The 22,145-nt window shown below is 42.8% G+C and overlaps 1 protein-coding gene across 4 annotated transcripts in view; it reads right to left on the minus strand.

Annotated features, from left to right (window-relative positions):
• Positions 1–492: 492 nt before the first annotated feature.
• The window catches only part of LOC308348076 (overexpressed in colon carcinoma 1 protein), a 39,976-nt gene continuing 18,323 nt past the window's right edge, over positions 493–22,145 (minus strand). For 3 of the 4 annotated variants that reach the window (XM_080811919.1, XM_080811921.1, XM_080811920.1), the window contains 4 exons: positions 6,034–6,069; positions 5,140–5,219; positions 4,291–4,322; positions 493–1,389 (listed from right to left, as the gene is read on the minus strand). In XM_080811919.1, the coding sequence (XP_080668045.1) occupies positions 4,318–4,322; positions 5,140–5,219; positions 6,034–6,069 (121 nt within the window). In that variant the 3' untranslated portion in view covers positions 493–1,389; positions 4,291–4,317. The remainder of the gene's footprint in view (positions 1,390–4,290; positions 4,323–5,139; positions 5,220–6,033; positions 6,070–22,145) is intronic. The other variant, XR_013967305.1, reaches the window with a different exon arrangement.

Below are 22,145 nucleotides of genomic sequence, written 5' to 3' on the forward strand. Positions count from 1 at the left end.
TGTGGAGCTGCTTGCTGTTCTGTTTTCAGAAGGAACGATTTCATATGTAGTTTTTTGTGTCTGTGGGAGGAGATGAGGCTAGGATCCTCCTATGTTGCCAACTTGAACCTCCTCCCAATAAACCATCTTAATAAAATATTGAGGACAGCTAGTAGGACCAAGCAGATCCCCTAGATGTGCTTTACTTTTTTCCTTGGAGCTGGGTCGCAGGGCTCGTCACACTCCAGGTACAGCCAGCAGCCACTGCAAGCAAGATCCGAGACTCAGCTCTCACCACCGGCTCAGAAAATCACTTTAGATATTTTGCAAATTTGATATCCCTACAGACCAGATTTATAAGATAATCGTTTCCTTCTTATGAAACATTTTGGTTTTCCATGGTAACCTATTTATTCCCTACCTTTACAGACTGATAGAGTATCTATACACAATGCCATGTGTGACTTCTTTGAAAGTGAACTTTTTTAAAAAAAACAATGACAAAATCCAGGTAAAGAGGGATAAAAATGTTTTAATTGTTGAAATACATTGGTAAACTGAGTAATCTACATCGCAGTACCAAATGGCTACACGTGGCCAGCCTCAGATTAAGAGCTTTCCAAACATCCCACTAACTAACCATCAGTCACAAGTCGTTGAAAATAGTATAGGATTAACATGAAGGGAGGCCGGGATCCCACAAAGGAGGGTGGGAGGATCAATGACTGCGAAGGATTCGTGGTGACATCAGCCTTCAACTACAGAAAATGGAAAGTTAATCAAAATGTGCGTAGGGCATGCAAATTTCGGTGGCTTTTTTCAACATTGCAAGGTCATACGTTGTTCCTAACAGAAGACAGTCTCTGACACTTACAGAAAGGAGAAAACCCAAAGTAAAAAAGGGAAAGAGAGAAAAGTAAGAATCAATTTAACCATTTTACAGCTAAAAATCAATGTAACATAAAAATAGTGAAAGGTAACCCACAAATATATTACTTTAGGGAGTTCATTTATAGTGCCTTCTTAGCTGAAGTTATAAATAGAATACAGATCTCATTATATAAAAACTATCAAAAAAGTATCAGTGAAAAGACATGATTCTCATGAGCTGTGTTGAATAGCCAGGGAGAAAATGCCGCCAGACACAGCAAGACGGGCTCCAGACACCAGGTTTGTCAGCCTGTCTTTCTCAAGAGGACCACAGAAAGTTCCAGACACCCATGCATTGTTTACCCCACTCCTTTCTAGGACCACAACATTCAACATGTACCTGTGGGTTCAACTACAGACTTGAGAATTTGGGTGGGGAGGGGAGGCAGAGAGGGCGACCAGTTAGAATTTCCTTGGAAACTTCTGTGCACGTCAGGACGGCCCATGGAGTGCAATTCCTTCCAAGTCTTAATGAGCAAGCTGTGAAGACCGCAAACAGAAGGGGAAAAAGAGTTAGCAAGCTTAACAAAGGACAGCTCAGAAAAAAAAAATCAGCTTTAAATCTACAAATTATTTACTGATTTTCTTTTCAGTAAAACACACATCCAAGAGTCACTCAATACTTAAGATTGAATATGTGGCCGGCACAGCGCTAAGCACTGATGGCACTTTGCAAAAGAGAGACTGATGAACTTAAAGTAAAATATGATGTGATAATGGCCAGGCCAAGCTGCACGTCAACATCACCCAAATTAAAGATATAGACTGCTCAGCTGTGATGTCATCCCTCCCCTGCGGGGTCAGACCCTGCTAGGAGAGGGGTAGCCCTCCACACTCTCTCCAGCTCTCCCAGGAGAACCTGCTCCATCCAGTCCCTCCACGGGCATCTGAGAGTACCCCCTGCCCCTGGGTGCTGCCCACATCTAGGTGGGCATAACGCTCAGCCGAGGGTCATTTGTAGAAGAAACTACACGTTTGTACCGTGATGTAAGTATTGTAACAGATTCTGAATTCATTCCTCAATTTGCTTCAAAACTTCACCAAAATAACCTTGAACTCCTATCATTGAGGGAGTTTGGTGGCATTATTTTGAGAGATTTGACATGTTAGGTCAAAAAAAGTGTCTCCGATCCTTTCCATAAAATAGCTTCCTCTGCAAAGGACAGTCTTCTCCTCAGTGTTTCTGTCCAATTACTTTTTTTATTTTTTATTTTTTTTAAAGATTTTATTTATTTATTTGACAGACAGAGAACACAAGTAGACAGAGAGGCAGGCAGAGAGAGAGGAGGAAGCAGGCTCCCTGCTGAGCAGAGAGCCTGATGCGGGGCTCGATCCCAGGACGCTGAGATCATGACCTGAGCCGAAGGCAGAGGCTTTAACCCACTGAGCCACCCAGGCGCCCCCAATTACTTTTTTAAAAAAAGGTTTTATTTATTTATGTATTTATTTATTTGAGAGAGAGAGAGAGAGAACACAGGCAGGAAGAACAGCAGAGGGAGAGGGGGAAGCAGACTCCCCGCTGAGTAGGGAGCCCGACATGGGGCTCCATTCCAGGACCCCAGGATCATGACCTAAGCCGAAGGCAGACATTTAACAGACTGAGCCAGCCCTGGCGCCCCTCTTTCCAATAATTTAAGCCCAGAAAGCCATGAGCTCAGACATGTTACAGGCAAGTATCATGGTGGATGCTTACCAACTATGGAAAAAGGACAGCCTTTCAACTTAGAGCACTTTTCAGGCAATTCAAACAGACAGGAATGGCAATAAAATATTTTACAGTCACGGGCAATAAAGAGATATTTTAGCTAGCAGTCTCAAGTTGTGGGCTGGTTTACCAGCAAGATTGCTAAATTGTTATCAGGGAATTTGAGGTCCACACACAAAGTTGAACAACCATCTTGTCCAACCATCCCATGAGAAAACCAAACTTGAAAAAGCCTGAGAAGAAGTTAGGGATTCCTCCGAGGTCCTGTGTTAGTGACAGAGTTATCACACCTCCTGATACCGAGCAACGTGACACCTCTTTCCACTCTGTTCCCATACTTTTTGAAAAACAACCTATTTTCAGGAGGGTAACATACGCTTGACTCAACTAGACTGTCTTTTCTATTTGATGCAAATAACAAAAGTACTTCTGCATGGTGGAAAACTGGCAGGGAACCTAGAGGGTTAGAACTCCTAAAAATACTAGAAATAGAAAATCTCAGCAAACAGAAACTCAAACTCCACAGTGTGGTCATGGGCAGTAGGGACTAAAGCTCCACAAAGCTTTCACCTTGAGGAGATGTTCTTCAAAGAACTGGCTACCCAAGACTGTTGTATCTCTTGTCAGGAAGAAACTGCTTACAGTCTCTGTCCCTCTCCCCCAGTGGGAAAGCTTATTTGTCTCCACCTATTAAGTTTATCCCGTGACCCCTCCCCATCCCAATAACCAGCTCCAGCTGGTTACCAGCTCCAGTAACGGGCCCTTAGCAAGAGGTGGGTTCTGTATCAAGTCAGTTTTGCTTTGAGTCTGCCAAAGCCTGGATTGTTGTTACAAAACAGAAGAGTGGGATGATGAAAACAACAATCACCGGAACTACCGTTTATATCATATTGAATCCTAACAATATCACAGAAACATTCATTTCATATGGAATCCTAACAACACCGTTCAAGCTAAGTATTGGTGCCATTTTACAGATTATGAAATGGAGGCGACAAGGGGGAAGTAACTTGCCCCGCTAAGTGGAAAAGCCTGAATTCATATCCAAGGTTGTCTGACTCCCAAAAGAGAATATGCTATCTCAGGAGATAGGGCATTCCTGATCATGGGACATTCAAGAGGCCAGATGTCAGTCAGCAAGACTGAGAGGCAGTGGGGAACCAAGCATCATGTGCATCACTGGACCAGATGAACTGAGACTTTCTTCCTCTATGAAAATCCTGCATGGGATCTTTTAGAAACTGGCACACAGAGGGTTAATAAAGGAGAGCTTGTTTTCTCCTGTCCTTGTTCCTGCTTGTCTTAGGACAATTCTACCTCCCTATCTGTCATTTCCAAAGTCTTAGCACCTCAGTTTCTGGCAGTGAAGAGTGAAACCTTCTTGTTTTAGGCAAACACTTAGCTTGTTCTTATTAAATGAGTTAGGTTTACTTATTAAATGAGTTTGCATCTGAAGCAAAATAAAACGAAAAATAAAATTAATTGCAAAGAAAACTGATCTAATTATCAAAGACCCCTTTACAATATTACATGCTCCATTTCATAGATTTAACCACAAGATGAGACTCCTCTTAATCTTGAAGTTCAAGATTTCTCGGAAAGAGCTAGCAACAGTATCTACAGTTCATTCATCATCAAGGCTAAATATGTAAAATTATTTAGAAAAAATACAGTACCTCTTGGTTATGGAGTCATATTTTCTTCTAATCTTAAAGAGAAAATTAAGAAAAGTTAAATGTTAAGATTATAAAGATCATAGTCTAGTTTCCTATAAAATGACAAATAGTAGTGACATATATGTATTTGCTAGTCCAGATGAGAATGCAGGAAAACAGTGATAAGGAACAAATAACCATAGTACATTACAAATAAAGTAATAATACAGCCTGTGTGTAAATGAAACATATTAACAGTCCTTTAAAACTATGCATCAGACAACTGCACAGCAGTTGGTAAACCAGCATTTTTTACCAGGAGTCCCACATTTAAGCCAGAAGCTAGCTCTGCAGCTACTGTTATCGGAGCCTATTACCAAAAAGACATTAGCCTCACAATTACTACCTATTGAAACAAAAAGGGGCCTCCCTTCATTTAATTATACAATATGCAGTTGATTTCCCTCTAGTCATCAGACATCTATCAGTACATTACAGGAATATGTTGTAAGAATTTACCTGTATTTCTACAAAAACTCCATAAACTTACTGAAACATTTGTTTTCATTGTCACACGGGTTGTCACTGAAATTAACAACAAATGTAAATTTACCCATGGAGAAAAATTTGTTTCGTCCATGGAACATAACCACAAACAGAAGCTAAATTTTGCTCTGGAACTACTCTCATCACATAGGAGGCAATTTCAACAAATGATTACAATGAACAAATAATGGTTTTTTCTACATGATTAACAGCAACTGAGTAATATGTAGGTTGAGTCAGGCATGCTGAAATATAAATTTCATATTTTTTCACAAAACAAAAAGACAAATATTGAGAGAAAGTAAATCTCATCATTTGACTTACTTTTTCGTACAGTCTTTGTTTGGTTGGATACCATATCGACAGCTTCAGACGGCAGCCCTACATACACCCCTCCATAGTTTCTTAGAGAAAACAAGCAGAGACAGAAAAAATCAGAACATTATCAATGATATTCTATATCTGCAGAAAATGATAGAAGCATGGAGTACTGCCAACAATTACAGAACTATTAAAATAACTCATGACTTTTCAAAAGTAGAATTTGGAACATTATTACCCTTGGAAATATAATTTTTTATACGTTAAAAAGAAGCTCTAGATGAAAAAAGAAAGCTAAGTTAAATGAGTAGAATTTTTAGATATTTAACTTGTTATGAGAAAGAGGAAAAGAAATCGGGGTGTTTATTATTTCATAAAGTAACAAATATCCATAAAGTAACATGTTACAGTTAATCCATCAACGTTCATCAAGAATTCAGAGTGGTCAGCGTGGTATTAGGTGCTATGGACACACAGAACTTTTCCCTGGAGGTAGATAATAACATGAAAGGAGGGGAGAGAGAGCTAATGAGTAATGAGAGTAGGATGCAGTCCACCAGAGGAGGAGAGGGAGGGTGGAGTGGGCGGGGAGAGTGAATAAAGTCATCCGTTGGGGAGAAGAGCACATCCAAAAGCCACAGGACAGAAACAAGCACAGGCCATGTGCACAGCACAAAACCCAAGCTTGCCTGAAGGCAAAGATTATGAACCTGGGGCAAGTTCTTTTTCAGATCACACACTCCTACCTGTATTCTCTGTGCCAGAAGCTGTCTGGGTATAATCTGTGTTATTGGTCATGTACTACATACAGTGTTAAATTATATCCATGCATTAAATTAATCCATGGACGATGGCCAAAATTATTCAAATTAAAGCCAGCTTCAATGTCAAACATACCTCCTCTTGTCGTCTTCCGTTATCGATTCTTCTGTTCTAAAAGGTCAAAAACATTTGCTATAAGCCATCTGGTCTCATAGTCAGACACTTCATTTTTGGTTATGAGTAAAAGAGGGCAACTAAGAAAGAGTCTGTTGAGTTTATTCAAGTTCTGCCATCAAGTATTTTTGTAACACACTGTCCTTTCCACCTCAATCATTCATGCATTAAAAAATTAGTCATTTCTCCTTAACAAAATGTGCAAATCCAGCAAATGCCAAAAAGTCCAAGTGCTAAACAAAAGGACATACAGAGGGCAACCGAGTTTGCAAAAAGCACAGTAACTTGGCGTCAGGAAGCCAAGGTTCTTGTCATGGGCGTGCTATCAGCACAGACAGGCTGTGGGCAAGCGGCCTGCCTGCATCTCATCTACAGAACGAGGTGGTCAACCAGATGATTCCTAAGGTCTCCTCCAGTCCTAGAGGACTAGGTTCTGTGATCCTCCTGCCACCCAGTGACACCACTTGATGTACGAAAGATTTCTTTAGTGCAGCAGAGGTTGTGTCCATTTGATTTCCTTCTATCTAAAAAAAAAAGCCATTTTATACATGATGTGCACAGAGAAGGAGGAAATGCTTAAAAGGAAATTTTTAGAGGGAATCACTATTTTTAAAACGCACAGCCTCTTTCCTTGCATGAGAGGAATTCATATTCTACTGATATTCCTTGGCATATTTCTAAAAGGATTGGGAAACTTTCCTTCAAGCACTAGTTAGCATACATAAGTTAGTTTTCTTAAAGAAAAAACCCCAAGATTCAAATGTATCTGGCTGAACCCAACATGTAATTCTAAAGGGCTTCAGCCAAAAGGAAAAAAGAAAAAAAAAAAAAACATCGAAACAGCTTTTGAATCTACAAATTTTAGGGACTGTCTAATCATGGTTTTACCCATTTAAAAGCTGTGAATGTTTCCAATGCACATGTACAGGAGATTTTTCTTCTTTGTATCTGCCAGTAAGTCTCCAGTCTATAAAGAAGGGAGGTGCAGATTTGGAAATCATCCATGGAACCCTGGCCGCGCCCACAGCTAATACTCTGATCGAGTGCAAAACCCACCTTGAGATCCAATTTATCCAATCAAGCACACAACCTAAATTCACCCGATAATTGTCAACTTCCCTTATCTCCTGCTAAAGTTGGATCTTTTTAATTCAAAGGTGTCAAAGTCATACTGTATTAGAAATGCGGTTATGCTTATTGAAGTGGTTGTTCACTACTTTTAATTAAAATGGATTTATAACCCATTAGGATAGACCACAGGAAAATGATGGTGACTAACTCGGTGGAGTATGTTAGGACTGGTCCCAAATGGCTAATGCCATCATGACATTGTTTCTGAAGCTACAGGTCACTGGTAGTTTGGACACATACAATGTCTCGTTTTCTGGCATAGCTATTCTTTCATATCCAACTCTGTTTATTTTTTTTAAAGATTTTATTTTTTATTTGACAGACAGAGATCACAAGTAGGCAGAGAGGCAGGCAGGGGGTGGGGGGAGCAGGCTCCCCGCTGAGCAGAGAGCCCGATGTGGGGCTCGGTCCCAGGACCCTGGGATCATGACCTGAGCTGAAGGCAGAGGCTTAACCCACTGAGCCACTCCGGTGCCCCCAACTCTGTTTATTTTAATTCTTTCTCCCCTTGCCTAATTCTACCTAAGGATATATTATTAAAGGTTTTAAAATATATTTTAACTCCCCCAAATGTAAGAAAACAGTAAACTATTTTTAACCTGCTATCTCTTATAAAGTATTCAATACCCTGAAACCTACTCTGTGTCCATTATAAAATTAATCAACAACCTTGTACATCTAACTTGCAGGAAATGATGATGTAGCTGTCATATGTATTGGATAATAAATTAAGCTTCAGATATATTACTAAATCATTAACAATACCATTTGTAAAGACTCATTGGACGTATACTCTCCTGAGCCTTCAAATAAGTTACAATGCCTGCCTTTGTATATACGCCCCCCACATATGAGAGTGCGGCTTTATCCGCTCCTTCCACAATTATTCTACAGCATAAAGACCACATGGGTAAAAATGGCAGCATCATGGAGTCTTTCCTGCAGTCAGATACAGGGCAGGATACTTCATGGGCATCAGTGTGATTTCTCACAACAGCTCTGAGAGTTTAGACCTGGGAAAATGGGTCCACAGAGCCATGTAATTAATAAGTATACGAGTCCAACAAGTTAAGACTGACATTTAAACCCCATCTGACACCAAAAACCATGCTCCACACTCTAATTCACCACTCGCCTCTCAAACGGGAAGATGGAAAAGTAAAAACACTGCCAGTGACAAACCAGCCTGCTGGCTGCTCCTGACCTGGGGACGCCTCCATTCCACTTCCGCAGAAGCTCCGAGCATCCGCTCTCCCTCACAGCCTCCGGGGGAACTGCACGGGCACCTGCTAGTGCTATGGTATGGTTTCCTTCACTCCTCATCACAATCCTGCACAGCAGGGATGAGCCACCTTTTTAAAAATTTTTATTTATCTATTTAAGAGAGAGAAGGAGAGAGAGCAAGCGGGGGTAGGGGCAGAGGGAGAGGGAATCCCAAGCAGACTCTGAACTGAGTGTAGAGCCCAGCATGGGGCTGGGTCCTGGGACCCCAAGGTCATGACCTGAGCCAAAATCAAGAGTCAGATGCTTAACCAACAGAGCCATGCAAGCAGCCCAGCCGCATTTTAATGAAAAGCTGAGGCTCTGAAAGGTTGAGTAGCACGGCCAAGGTTACACAGCTGGGTAACCAGTCTGTGTGATTCCGACTCCTGCTTCATAAACTGTGAGCCCACACTCAGGAGCGGGAGAGAAACACCCCATCTCCCAAGCTGGATCTCTCTAGTTTTTTCATCCCACTCACAGAAAGAAGGAAGTGAGACAGTTAAGAGTCTTAGTCAACATTTTGTTAGCATTAGAATAAACGTCCAGCTGTTCCAGGGACAATCGATTTATGTAGAACTTGTTGGACTGCGGGAACTCATTTGTCATCCAAGTACAAAAATTGTTCCGATGGACAATTATGTTAGAATCTTTTCATCTGGACACCCAAGTCCAGACTGAGGTTAAATCAGAAAATAGTGGTTCGTCTAAAACCAATCTCCTTGTGAACAGACAGGTCCAAGCCGGTGTGTTTAGCTGCCTGGGGACCAAACGCTGCCCCATCCGTGTCCAAGAGGACAGTGTCCTACCAGCTGGGGTGATGGGTCCTGCCCCAACTGCATTAGAAGAAGAATTACCAAGCAGCAGTAAAGATTCCTGTAAGGCCATCTCTTACTGGTAAGAGAAGTGGACATTATCCTGGGGCAGTTCAAACCTGGGCTGTTGTTGAACTTAGCACACTGTTAAGTGTTTACCAAGCCTTCCAAATTCTAATCCTTGGGGAAATTCTCAAGTTTTGAAGAATGCTGTCAGAATATCTGGGCTGCCCCGCCTGTACCCCATTTTAAGGACTCACTGCAGGTTTCTTCTCCTCATAAAACATATTTTAAAAGATTTTGTTACCAAACTGCCTTGATAATTCACTGGCAGATATTTTCTTAGACATTCAAGTGCCAAAGAGTGCTTCTGATGAGTCTGGGATAGCTGAGGTTCGGGGTGGGGGTCCTGTGTCCTCTGAATCAAAAGCGAATAAATTCTACATTTTGGTAAGCCTGCGCAGTCTCCTTTCTGGCACATGCTGGTTTCCTTTCGGGTTTCTGAGGTCATGAAAATAGTCCATGGTCCTTCTTCAACCCAGCTGTTGCGGAACGCCGGGCTGGGAAGCGCGCTCCAGCTAAAGCATCCCGCCACCATGGAGGAATTTCTGGTTTTCACTAAGGACTTGATTATGTTTCTTTTCTGGTCACTACAGCTTAAAGGAGAGGGGCAGGGGCTCCTGGGAGGCTGGCAGCTGTGACTGTTGCTCAGTTGCTAAATATGTGCCCCAAGTCAGTGGGGGTGGCAGGAGGGAGGGCAGAACACGAAGCCACACCTCCCCCAGCTTTGTGAGAACAGCAGCCGTGGACAGATGGTCCAAAAGGTCCTCAGAAATAGGCAGCACTCCCTTATCTCCTGCCAGCACCGACACAGGGCAGGAAGGACAAAGACGGAGATGACTCTGGCCTCAAAACTCCCCTCAGATGTAAGAGCCTGCAGACTGAACTGTCGACAGAGTGAAACCAAGGCCAATGCATGGTCCATGACCTGGAAAAGAGGGCAGTCTGCTTTGCTGCACTTAAAAACACCTGACAGGGGTGCTGGGGTGGCGTCCCACTCTTGATTTCAGTGGGGGTCATGATCTGGGGGTCGTGGGATTGAGCCCAGTGTTAGGCCCCACTCTGGGCATGGAGCCTGCTTGGGATTCTCGCCCTCCACTTCTCCCTCCTATCCTCCTCCCAACTTGTGTTCTCTCTCTCCCTCCCTCTCTCTCGTAAAACAAAAACAAAAACGAGCACCCCTCACAAGCTAACTGGTCCAAATATCTCTACAAAGTCAGCCTACCCAAAATCTTGCTCCCGTAGAAAAGGAGCAAGTATACACATCAACCAGGATAAGCCTCCTATCACAGTAAGCCACTCCCAAAGAATAGTTTTGAAACAGTTAAGGAGTCAATGTCCAGGAACCTACAAGCAGAGGCACTGAAGACTGGAAAATGGACCAGAAATGGGGAAGAAACCTTGAGAATGAGGTTTCTACCAGGACATCCCCATTTAACTTGCCTGTGGCCCATGCAGAAGGCCGGTTTATTTCAGAGTGATTTTGATTACTGTAAACCTCATGAAGGGGTGATTTCAGCTGATATTCAAGCTGTAGGGTCTTTATTGAAAATAATCAACTCAGCTATGTGAGAAGTTTCTCCATGTTTTCATTTTTTCAAGTCTTTGGTGCCAGCACTAACTTCTGCAACTCCCCCTAGAGACACTGTATCCCTTTTTATTTCTTTTTCTGGTAGGGAAGGAACATAACTGCTCTAGTAAATGGACACAAATCCCTTTGAGGAAGACGTGGAGAAGTATCTACAATACCTACAGGAGGCAATGTTGAAAGTTCCCTCGAGGCAACATGGCCTCAATCACTGGGAGTCTGACTTGGGTCTGGAAACTGGGTTAAGTGGCTATGCCTTTCCACTGTGGTGACTCAAGTTAGGTAGGTTTCTGGTTACAGACAGAAGCTTTCCTCTTATAAAAATATAGAGAGGGAGAAAACGAACCTTTAGAAAGCTGTCCTTCAGGGGTGCCTGAGTGGCTCAGTCAGTTAAGCATCTGCCTTCAGCTTGGGTCATGATTCCGGGGTCCTGGGTTCCCACGTCAACCTCCCTGGTTGATGGGGAAACTTCTCCCTCTGCCCTTCCCTCCTGCTCATGCTTGCTCTCTGTCTCTCTCTCTCGAATAAGTAAATAAAATCTCTAAAAAAAATAAATAAATAGAAGGCTGTCCTTCTCATTTATCCCTAGGGAGACCGTAACCAACCAGCCATCATCAAAGTGCCTTCCAGGATAAGCCCTTTTTTTGCTCCTTCATCCCAACTCTGTCCATGATGGCAAGGGTGCCCACCTTGTCTCGGGGGGAGACGTTCTATCGCTTGGTAGAAATGTGATCCTGTCCTCTGGGATCCCATCATGCCTGGTGAGATAAAGAGCCCATCCCAGGGCCAGTGTCTCCTCTGTCACAGCCCTTACAGAAGACCACACCACCTTAGAGCTTAATGGGGACACCCCCTCACTATGCATTCCCCAAATTTCTCAAAGCCTTGGTGGAAGGAGCATCCTCTGTGATGGGGAGCAGGTCATACTTGAGAAATTCACACCAACATTCTCTTCTCCTTAAGCCTTTGGACTCCTTCCTCTCCAACATCCCACAAAAGTTCTAGCCTACTCCGCCCCTGGTTAGAGTGTAAGCTCACTGCATCTTGAGTTTCGCCAGCCAGGACAATTAACTTGTTAGGGACCCCTCCATGCACCTAAGTGATTAAATCCAGAACCTCCATTAAATACAACACTATCAATAAATTCAGTCTAACTCAGTATATATATTCCTTCCTCCTTGGTCTCCTACCCTTCGAACCCCAGTCCCACACGCATGCCTTCGGCTTCTGGTAACATAAACTACAAAACCCTGCAATTACTCTGCAACAGCAGCTCATTCCTCTCAGGTCAGACTGTGTATGTCTGTCCCTTGGGAGCACACGGAGCTCTGACTCTCTATGTGTGTCCAGAGGCAGGACACGGTTGGCTAACAAGGTGAGGGGACCCAACTCCACGCCTCCCCACCCAGCTGGCCCACCCCTCTCCCAAAGGCACTCCTGGGAAAACTGAAGTTTCTGGCTGGCAAAGACGGGGAAAGTAAGTCAGCTTTGTTTCATCTCAATTCTAATTTTGGGCAGTCTAGTGCCCTCGTGAGAAGCGTGAGAACCAGAAGAGGCTGAAACAGCCTTCCCCAGCCAAGCCAGGGACCGAAGAGCTACAAAGTGCTCCCTACAGTGTAGAGTTTCAATGCCCAACACAACGAAAGTCATGGCACCCTTCATTCCATGTTTCCCCACATCAGTCAAGAGTCATGGGAGAGAAGGAAAAGTGTGAAGAGGCAGGCACTTTTTTTTATTCAGTGGTGTGAGCAAACACCTATTTGAATACCTTTAAGGGTCTGGAAAGACCAAGATTTAAATATAGTTTCGTTTACTGGCTCAAGTCGTAATTTCAAGCTCTCGATTATCAGTCACATGGGCCTCCGCCTTGGTGTGGGGGAGGGGGGAAGGCACACGAGAGAGAATGGAGGGGGACGGGAGGGAAGGGGTCAGAGCTAGGAGCTTGGGTTCAGGTATAAACAGGGTCTCTTTCACAGTTGTGCCCAGGACAAAGGCGCAAAGTAGGGCTAACAGACTCGAATTCATTTTAACAAGTACACATTCCACTTTCTGGTTACGTGTAAGCCACTCTCTGCAGAGCACACTTGTGGGAGGCACTGGTGTTCTCCAGAGGGAGCAGGGCTGAAAGCTTTCTCTGGTATCAAGACAGTGTTTTGTTTGTTTCTGATCCTACACAGCATTTGAAAATGTGTGGAAAGTGATGTAATCTTTGAGAAAAAAATGTTAACAATGAAATCATCTTAATCATAAGCTCACCTCCCATCTTATGAGGAAAACATTTAAAGCCACAGGAACCTTTCTTTTTTTTTTTTTTAAAGATTTTATTTATTTATTTGTCAGAGAGAGAGGGAGAGAGAGCGAGCGAGCACAAGCAGAGTGGCAGGCAGAGGCAGAGGGAGAAGCAGGCTCCCTGCCAAGCAAGGAGCCGAATGTGGGACTCGATCCCAGGACCCTGGGATCATGACCTGAGCTGAAGGCAGCCGCTTAACCAACTGAACCACCCAGGCGTCCCCACAGGAACCTTTCTAACTGACATGTGGAACACATATGAAAAATTTTGGACCAGGTTTAAGAAATACAGTGGGCATTTCATTAAAATTGGGTCTCCTTTTTTTTTTTTTAATTTTATTCACTTATTCGACAGACAGAGATCACAAGTAGGCAGAGAGGCAGGCAGAGAAAGGGAGGGGGAAGCAGGCTGAGCAGACAGAGAGCCCAATTCGGGGCTTGATCCCAGGACCCTGACATCATGACCTGAGCCGAAGGCAGAGGCTTAACCCACTGAGCCACCCAGGTGCCCCAAAATTGGGTCTCCTTTTGTTGGCAAAGATTTAGCTTCTTTCTCAAAGACTAGTTGCTCACAGGGAAAGCCTGTGTTGAGGGTAAAGCATCCCCTTGAGACTCATGATAATTTCCCAGAATAAAAGGGCATGCTCACAGGCTGACTCAGGCTCTAGGTCATGGCATCAACAACGACATTTGCAGAGACAAGGGTTACTGAGGGTGGACCACAAATCAACGTATCTCCCCACTTTGGAGATGGTTGAAAAGATAAATCCTCTGTTGATAGTTTAAAATGACACACCCTTGCGGAGTAGTAGACTGCTTGGTGATCTCTGTCTCACCAAAATTGACCCAACCCATGGCCCTCCCACAGGCATGTCAGAAAAAGGAAAAAAAAAAAAACACAAAACCCAACCCACCAACGGCAACCACCACAACTAAGCTGATGGTTGGATAACTTGAGGTTTCACAACTGCTTTCTTCCGTCTCAGCATCTCCATCCAATACTTCTAGCTTACTTCCTGTCAGCTTGCTGGCACCCGCCCTTCTCAGATGGAATGCCTAACTGATCGGGCAACTGCACACCCGTATGCTTCAGACCCGCTATGCAGACCTTTCCTAAATGAACCAGAGAGCCCGAGTTTCTCTCTAAACACAAACAAGCTCTGGGGGCGCCTGGGTGGCTCAGTGGGTTAAGCCTTTGCCTTCGGCTCAGGTCATGATCCCGGGGTCCTGGGATCAAGCCCCGCATCGGGCTCTCTGCTCAGCTGGGAGCTTGCTTCCTCCTCTCTCTCTCTCTCTGCCTGCCTCTCCGCCTCCTTGTGGTCTCTGTCTGTCAAATAAACACAAACAAGCTCTGACTTCTTTAAAGTCAAGATTCCAGAAAATGGCCTGCCTCAAAACCAGCTATGTGTCTGTGGTCGCTCTCTGAGGCAGGCTGGCTCCCTTCTGCCTCTCCTTTTTGCATGAATATAGTTGCGAATGCCTGTTTAAAACCAAATATCCAAATAGAACACTTCAACTTTCTAGATTATTCTACTGTGATTTTCCTCTTATCACTTCAGGATCACTTATCACTTTCATCTATCACTTCAATGAAGAGAACCCTTATTTAGAGTTACTCTATAAAATACAAGCCACTACTTTTTCCTCCTCAGCAATACCTGGTAGTCAAAATATTTATGTCGCTGTATTTGCTTGGTTTCTGGGTTGCGTAAAATAGCTATCCCGTGTGGCGTCTGGGTGGCTCAGTTGTTAAACGTCTGCCTTCGGCTCAGTCATGATCCCAGAGTCCAGGGATCGAGGCCCACAATCAGTGGGGGGAGGGGGGGGGTCCTGCTCAGCAGGAAGCCTGCTTCTCGCTCTCCCACTCCCCCTGCTTGTGTCCCCTCTCTTGCTGTGTCTCTCTCTGTCAAATAAATAATAAAATATTTTAAAAATAGAATAAAATAAAATAAAATAGCTATCCCAAGTGACCTAAAAAAAAAAAAAAAAAAGGTTTCAAAGGTAAAATGATGATGGAACCATGGCACTGATGCGTTACGTGCACTTTCAAGAACAAATACAGATAGATGATAACTATTAGCCAGCAGCCGGCCACTCCAATTAGCATCTCCTGTTTCAGCCTGGCTACAGCTGGCCTTAAAATTCACAAAGTTCTCATTTGCCTGGCCTTTCAAGATGAACAGAGTTATGTGGCAAAGAAAAGATTTACTTCTTACTTATTTATCAAGAAAAACATTCTAAATATAGAACTATTCTTATTTAGCGATGATCTAAAAAGTAGAAAAGCAGCATGCAGTCTTTTCTTTTTTCATATCTGCAATATCACTGAAGAGGCCAAACTTATTCGGTTTGTAAACAATAAAATTAAATATGGAAACGTCTGGAGACCGTGTGCGTAACTAATTATCTATTTTTAGCTGCCATTCACAATAATATTTTGGAATAGGCTTATTAATTCACAATGTTTATTTCCTTGACACTGCAGCTCTCCAGATAAAGTATAATCATTTAATCTTCTTTATAATATGTTCTTATGATGGCTCCTGCTTTTTTAGGGTGATTTCAAGCAATTTTACCACTTAAATACATGTGATTTTGGACAGGATTAATATTTTATCATTGACTATTTTGGGGTCTATGTAATCTCATTCATTTCTTCAAAATTCAAAAGTTCCTTTGGACAGTTATCTTCAAATCTCTCTCTTTGTATAAGCCCTTGGCCAACAGGGGTCCCTTTCTTTCTTCCAGAATGTACTACTGGAAAATATGAATAACATTCACTCTTTGTCTGGAAGTAATGGATCAAGAGCCAATTTGCAATTTCCCTACCCTCCTTCTGCTCTCCTTCTGAGAAGCACACGGTGCTCAGGATTATTTTGGCATTGGCTGTAGAAGCATCATTTGCTAAAGACAGGAACGTTCTCTCCACCTCCTTACCTTAAGACACTTTGCTTTTCCCTCATGGTAACTCTTTGCTCGAAATATCCCAGTGTCTCCAAACGGAAGATGAAGCCAGCAGGCTCCCAACCTCCCCCCTGAGCTCTTTCAGATGGGGTCGATTTCACCTTCACTCAAATCCTCTCCTCTGGGAATCGTAATCCTGCGACAGCAGCCCCAAATACCTTAAAGGTTTTTGGCCCTGACCCAAAGGTTTTCTTCTGAACCATCATTATCTTGAATGATTTTAAATTCCATGAAAATCACCCAGTCGACCTTCGCTTCACATTTTGCTGACTTCCTCTATTCCAACAACTTGTATTGCTACATTAACAACTCACTCCCATGACCGCTCTGAGGAGCTTAGTTCCTGGAACTACTTCACCTCTGACATTTTACAGTAGACAATCTCACTCCCTAGAGGGGGAAAAAAAAAATCATCCTTCTGCTCCTCCCCCCTCCCGCCCCCGCCATCCTAAGAAGCCACTCTCTGGCTCTCCCCATTCCTCAGCCCCGTAGGGCAGGCCTTGCAGCCAAACATTTTGGCGACACTTGCCGGTCACCACCATCTCTGTCTGCCCTGGGATGAACACACCCACCTGTTTTCTCTCTTCCTCTTCCCAGTGCACTGGCCCTACCTAAGGAGAATCTGACCGTGTACTGATGGGGCAACAACGGGACTGTGTGTTTCCTAACTTCAGCGATGTACTGGTTCTACTACTGTCAGGTGTTCATAACAGAGCCTCTGCCAAGTCTTTTCAACAACACTGCAAACATCTGGTAATCCTAGCTACTATTTATGGGCAGCAGGAAAGCATAATGCCAAGTATTATCCCAAGATACTAAATATACTGTACCAATAACCATCACAACCCTTGGGCAGTTACTTAACTTCTCTATGCCCCATATCCTCATTTGTAAAATAAAACACCATACTGTTTCCATCAGACTGTCATGGGTACAGAATGAGAGAATGCATAATCATAATATATCATAATGCATAATCATAATATATATATACACATTTATATACATACATACATGTATGTATGTATATATATGGAGGAGCTCTAGTAACAGAATCATGATGATAAGGATAAAGATGGTTGCCCTGTACATTTATTATCCCAATTTTATGGCCAAGATCACTGAGGACACAGTATCACACAGCTGGTAAATGGTGGTAGGAAGTTCAAAGGCAGATCTCCCTGCTTCCAAAACGCATGCTTTTTCAATGCTATTTCCACATCATCCTCCTCAACCTCCTGCTACTCCACAGGGGAGGAGTAAGCCCATCAGATACCCTCGGGTTTGTAACGAGGACTAGAGAGGGCTCAGCTGACAGGTGCATTGGGCATGAGAAATCCATAAAGGATTCCAAGGACACTCAAGATGAAACACTCATAATTTCAATTTATTTAAAAGGTGGTGCTTCACAGTGTTTTGTTCATTCAGAGATACTCTTCTCTATAGTCACTACCTTCCATAACAATAAAATCACTTCGTCAAGAAAGGAGTCTTCATGAAATGTCACCATAGAAGTGTTAAGTGAAAGACATATTTGAATTACCTTGTTTAAACTGAGCGGCTATGATCTTTTATTTTCAACAGTAAACATTAAATTAGTGTCAACTTATTTCATGTTTTTTCTTACTAAAACATGTTTGTAATATTCCCATAAATTTTGACTAAAATTTAAATAAAGAAAATTTTTTAATAACATGAAAATTGACCTACGGCGGAACATACTTTGTTTCTGCGTGCCCAGTTCTAAGTGCCTTCCATTTGGCTAACAGCTTCGGGATTTGTCTTTAGCCACGCCCCCAGACTCTGACCACCTGGTCAGGTGGAGCCAACCATGCTGATTGACTCCAGTGGTGCGCACGTGTCCCAGACCTGGCCAATGAGAAAGCCCCATTCCCCTGGCTCATTGGTTGATTCAGAGGGAGGCAAATGACCTCATGCTGTGGCAGGGAGAGCCCAAGCCATAGGACTTTGGATCACACCACTGGGAAAGAAAAGCTGTTTTCCCACAGGAGTTATTAAGCTGGTAAGAGATAAAAGATGACCATCTCCATCACCACTTGAGGAAAGCTTCTAAAATGGAGCCCAACATAAGAAAGCAGAAATCAGTTTCTTCCTGTCATTGGATCACCTGGATCCAGCTGTGACTGGGGCCAAACCCCTGGAGCTTTTCCATTACACTTGCCAATAAATTTCTTTTTGTTTGTTTCTTTAGGCCAGTTTAAGCTGGACTTCTGCCATTTCCAACCAAAAATATCCCAATGCAACCTATTTTTGCCAAATAGCTAAGATAATTCACTGAAATAAAATAAAAGCATGGTTGATTTTTCCAGGTTTGTGAAAGCAGCCAAATGTCATCACATTGATTCACGTCTGTTTTATTTTGCATGTTACAGCACTGTGATTTAATTTTGAAAAGACAGAGAGAGAGTAAGAAAGACTCACTCACTGATATGCATGAGTCTGTGTCATGATGACTAAGTTTCTATACAAGCATACCTCAGAGATAATGCAGGCTAGCTTCCAGACCACAGCCATAAAATGAATTATCACAATAAAGCAAGTCACATGAATTTCTTGGTTTCCCGTCGCCTATAAAAATTATGTTTTTATAACTAGACAATACTGTAGTTTATTAAGTACACAATAACATTATATCTACAAAAACAATGTATAAAACTTAATTAAAAATATGTTGTAGCTAAAAAATGCAAACAATCATCTGAACTTTCAGCAAGTCGTCATCACCAATCACCCATCACCGTAACAAGCCTAATGAAAAAGTTTGAAATATTGTGAGAATTACCCAAACGTGACACAGACACGAAGTGAGCAAATGCTGTTGGGAAAATGGCTCCAACAGACCTGCCTGATGCAGGACTGACACAAAGCTTCAATTTGTAAAAAAAAAAAAAAAAAAAAAATGCATTATCCACAACAGGCAATGAAGCCAGGCACAGTAAAAGGGGCGGGGGGGGGGAGTGGAGGTGGGGAGGGGTTGTGCCTGTTATCTTCACCCCTGCTTCCCTCCTCCTCTCAAGTTTCTAAGGTTAACCTTGTAAGTGGTTGGACCCTCCCGCCTATTCTGGAATTCACTTCCATCAGAGATCCCCCTCCCTCACAGCAGACCCCTTTCCCAAGCCACCCACAGCATGGCTCACTTCACCGATCCCTACCCTCGAGTCCACGGTGTATAAAAAAATAAATAGAAAAAGCAAAACAAACATCCATATACAAAATCATCCATACACTCCCCTGGGCAGAAACAGAAGAAACGAAGAAATGGGAGAAAAAGAAAAAAAAAAGAAAAAAAAGAAAAAGAAATGGGAGAAAAGCGTGTCAGATGTTAATGGCGCCTGTCTCTGCTGGTAGATAAGAGCTGATGTCTTCTTTTTTAAAAAAAATATTTCCCAAATTTTCTAGGTATTCCTTTTCTAATAGAAATACATTTTTTAAAATGTTTCCTCTTGGGGTGCCTGGGTGGCTCAGTGGGTTAAAGCTTCTGCCTTCAACTCAGGTCATGATCCCAGAGTCCCGGGATCAAGCCCCACATTAGGGCTCTCTGCTTGGCAGGAGGCCTGCTTCTCCCCCCCTCTCTCTCTGCCTGCCTCTCTGACTACATGTGATCTCTGTCTGTCAAATAAATAAATAAAATATTTAAAAAAAAAATAAAAAAAAAATAAAATGTTTCCTCTTTTTTTTTTTTTTAGCTTTTTTAAAGTTTTAACATCAATTCCAGTTAGTGAACATACGGTAATATGAGTTTCAGGCGCACGATACCGGGATTCAGCACCCTCGTACATCAGCATCTCTAACCTGCTAACATCCTTCCCTCCCCTACTGGCAAACACGGTAAGAAGTGGGGCCACGCACCACTTCCCCGCTCCTCGGCCACTTCCATTTTCACTCAGTTATTACTCACACCCCTGGAGGGAAACTACAGTCCCCCAGGTGCCCGTGTGGGCATCACACCATGCCCAGTGGCTTCTCTCCCCCCATTAGCCCGGCTGACCTCGTTGGATTATCCCCCATCCCTTCCCTCGGCTAAGGTTTGAAACTGCAGCGTGAGCCTCAAATTTTCCTCTCCTTTCCTTCCCTGTTCCGTCATTCAACAAATCTCAGTCATATTCCAAGCGTACTTCGAACGCATCGGCCCTTCTCTCTCCCATTGCTACTGTCCGCAGTCTGCCCCTCTGGTGGTCTCAACACCTCCTTCCCTCCCTGTGCCTCCTCCCTTCCCCCACCTCACACACTGCTCTGCTTTGGCAGTTAGCACCCTAACACTCAAATATAATCATCGCATCCCCCCCACCTTAAAATTCCTAATGGCTCTTGACTGCATACAGTATCGAATGAAATTACTGACCTGGTGCCAAAGGCCCTTCACAAGCCAATTTCAGCCCCGTGGCCTCATCCCTCATCTCTGCAGAGCATGCCCCAAAGTCTCCAGAACAAACCCACAGGCTCGTTGCAGGGGAGCTGACGCTCCCCTACACCCATGAGCCTCTTGTCATGCTCTTTCCTCTGCTCTGGGCTGCCATTCTCCCTTTCTCTGCACCAACTCTTATTCATCCCTCAAGACCCAAACTAGCATTAAATTCTGACTATCTCAATAATTAGCACTTATCACCCTGTATTTTGGTCCCCAGTAGACACTAACCTACTTAAGGGCAGAAGGGTCATTTTATCTGTTATTATATCCTGGCTTCTTGCTTACGGAAAATCAGCAAATAAACAGGAAAAAGGAGAGTGATAGTAAAAATCACAAACCTTCCCTACAGAATGGATTTTGTGTTATATTAAGAGGATAACTACAGTATTTCTCTCTTCTGAAAATAACCATAATTCCCCCCAACAAAAGACTTATGTTGCCTGTATAAAACGGTGCTGGCTCTCTGTGAAGTTATGTACTTCTTAGCACCCATTATGTGATTTTGGCCACTTCTTTTGGGTTGGGATCAGTTTCTCTAGATTAAAAAAGAAATTTTAGATCTTTGTAACAAAAAGTGTAAACTGTCTTCATTTCTTAGCTGTTCATTCATAGTTAAGACTTACAAATCTGTACCTTCATCTTTAAAAAAAAAAAGAACATGTTTGAATATAGCTTTTGTGCAAGGAAAAATAATATTATGATATTCTTTCAACTTTTTCTAGTTTATTACATTTATTTCTAAAAGGGTCAATTATTAAATAAAATTATATCTTCCTAGGACATACAATGAGGTATATACAGTTACAGAAAATTTAAATCTAGAGAATTCGGGATTTCAAAAAGTAATTAAGCAGTGTCTCACATCGTGGAATAGTTAATTTTGTTGACAATGGCATCATTAAATTCTACTAGAAATTTCCATGCCTCTAAAAGAAAGGAGTCAAGACAACAATCTCTCCTTGAATAGGAATGATGGGAACCCTCAGCAACTATTCATTAAACACCACATTCAAAACATGGTACTAATAACCCTGGGAGACATTCAGAGGAGTAAGACATTTCACTTCCCTCAGTGCCCTAGAGGGACAAGAAGATAAATAACCACAATACAAGCCCCATCTGACGTGTCATAAGAAAGGGACAGGGGCACCTGGGTGGCTCAGTGGGTTAAAGCCTCTGCCGTGGGCTCAGGTCATGATCCCAGGGTCCTGGGATTGAGCCCCGCATGGGGCTCTCTGCTCGGCAAGGATCCTGCTTCCCTTCCTCTCTCTCTGCCTGCCTGTCTGCCTACTTGTGATTTCTCTCTGTCAAATAAATAAATTTTAAAAAGTAAAAAATAAAAAAAAATAAAAGAAAGGGGCAAATGCTCTAAAAGTTCAGAAGAAAAAGACATTCTATCCAATTGAGAGATCCAAAAAACTCTTCTTGCAAAGAACAAGACAGAAGCCCTAAAGAACAACTAGCTTTTTTTTTTTTTCCTTTTTTCTTTTTTTACAAATAGACTTGAGAAAAAGGCCATTCCAGGCAGAGGGAATAG

Source organism: Martes martes (assembly GCF_963455335.1).
Source record: "Martes martes genome assembly, chromosome: 8".
Taxonomy (NCBI): domain Eukaryota; kingdom Metazoa; phylum Chordata; class Mammalia; order Carnivora; family Mustelidae; genus Martes; species Martes martes.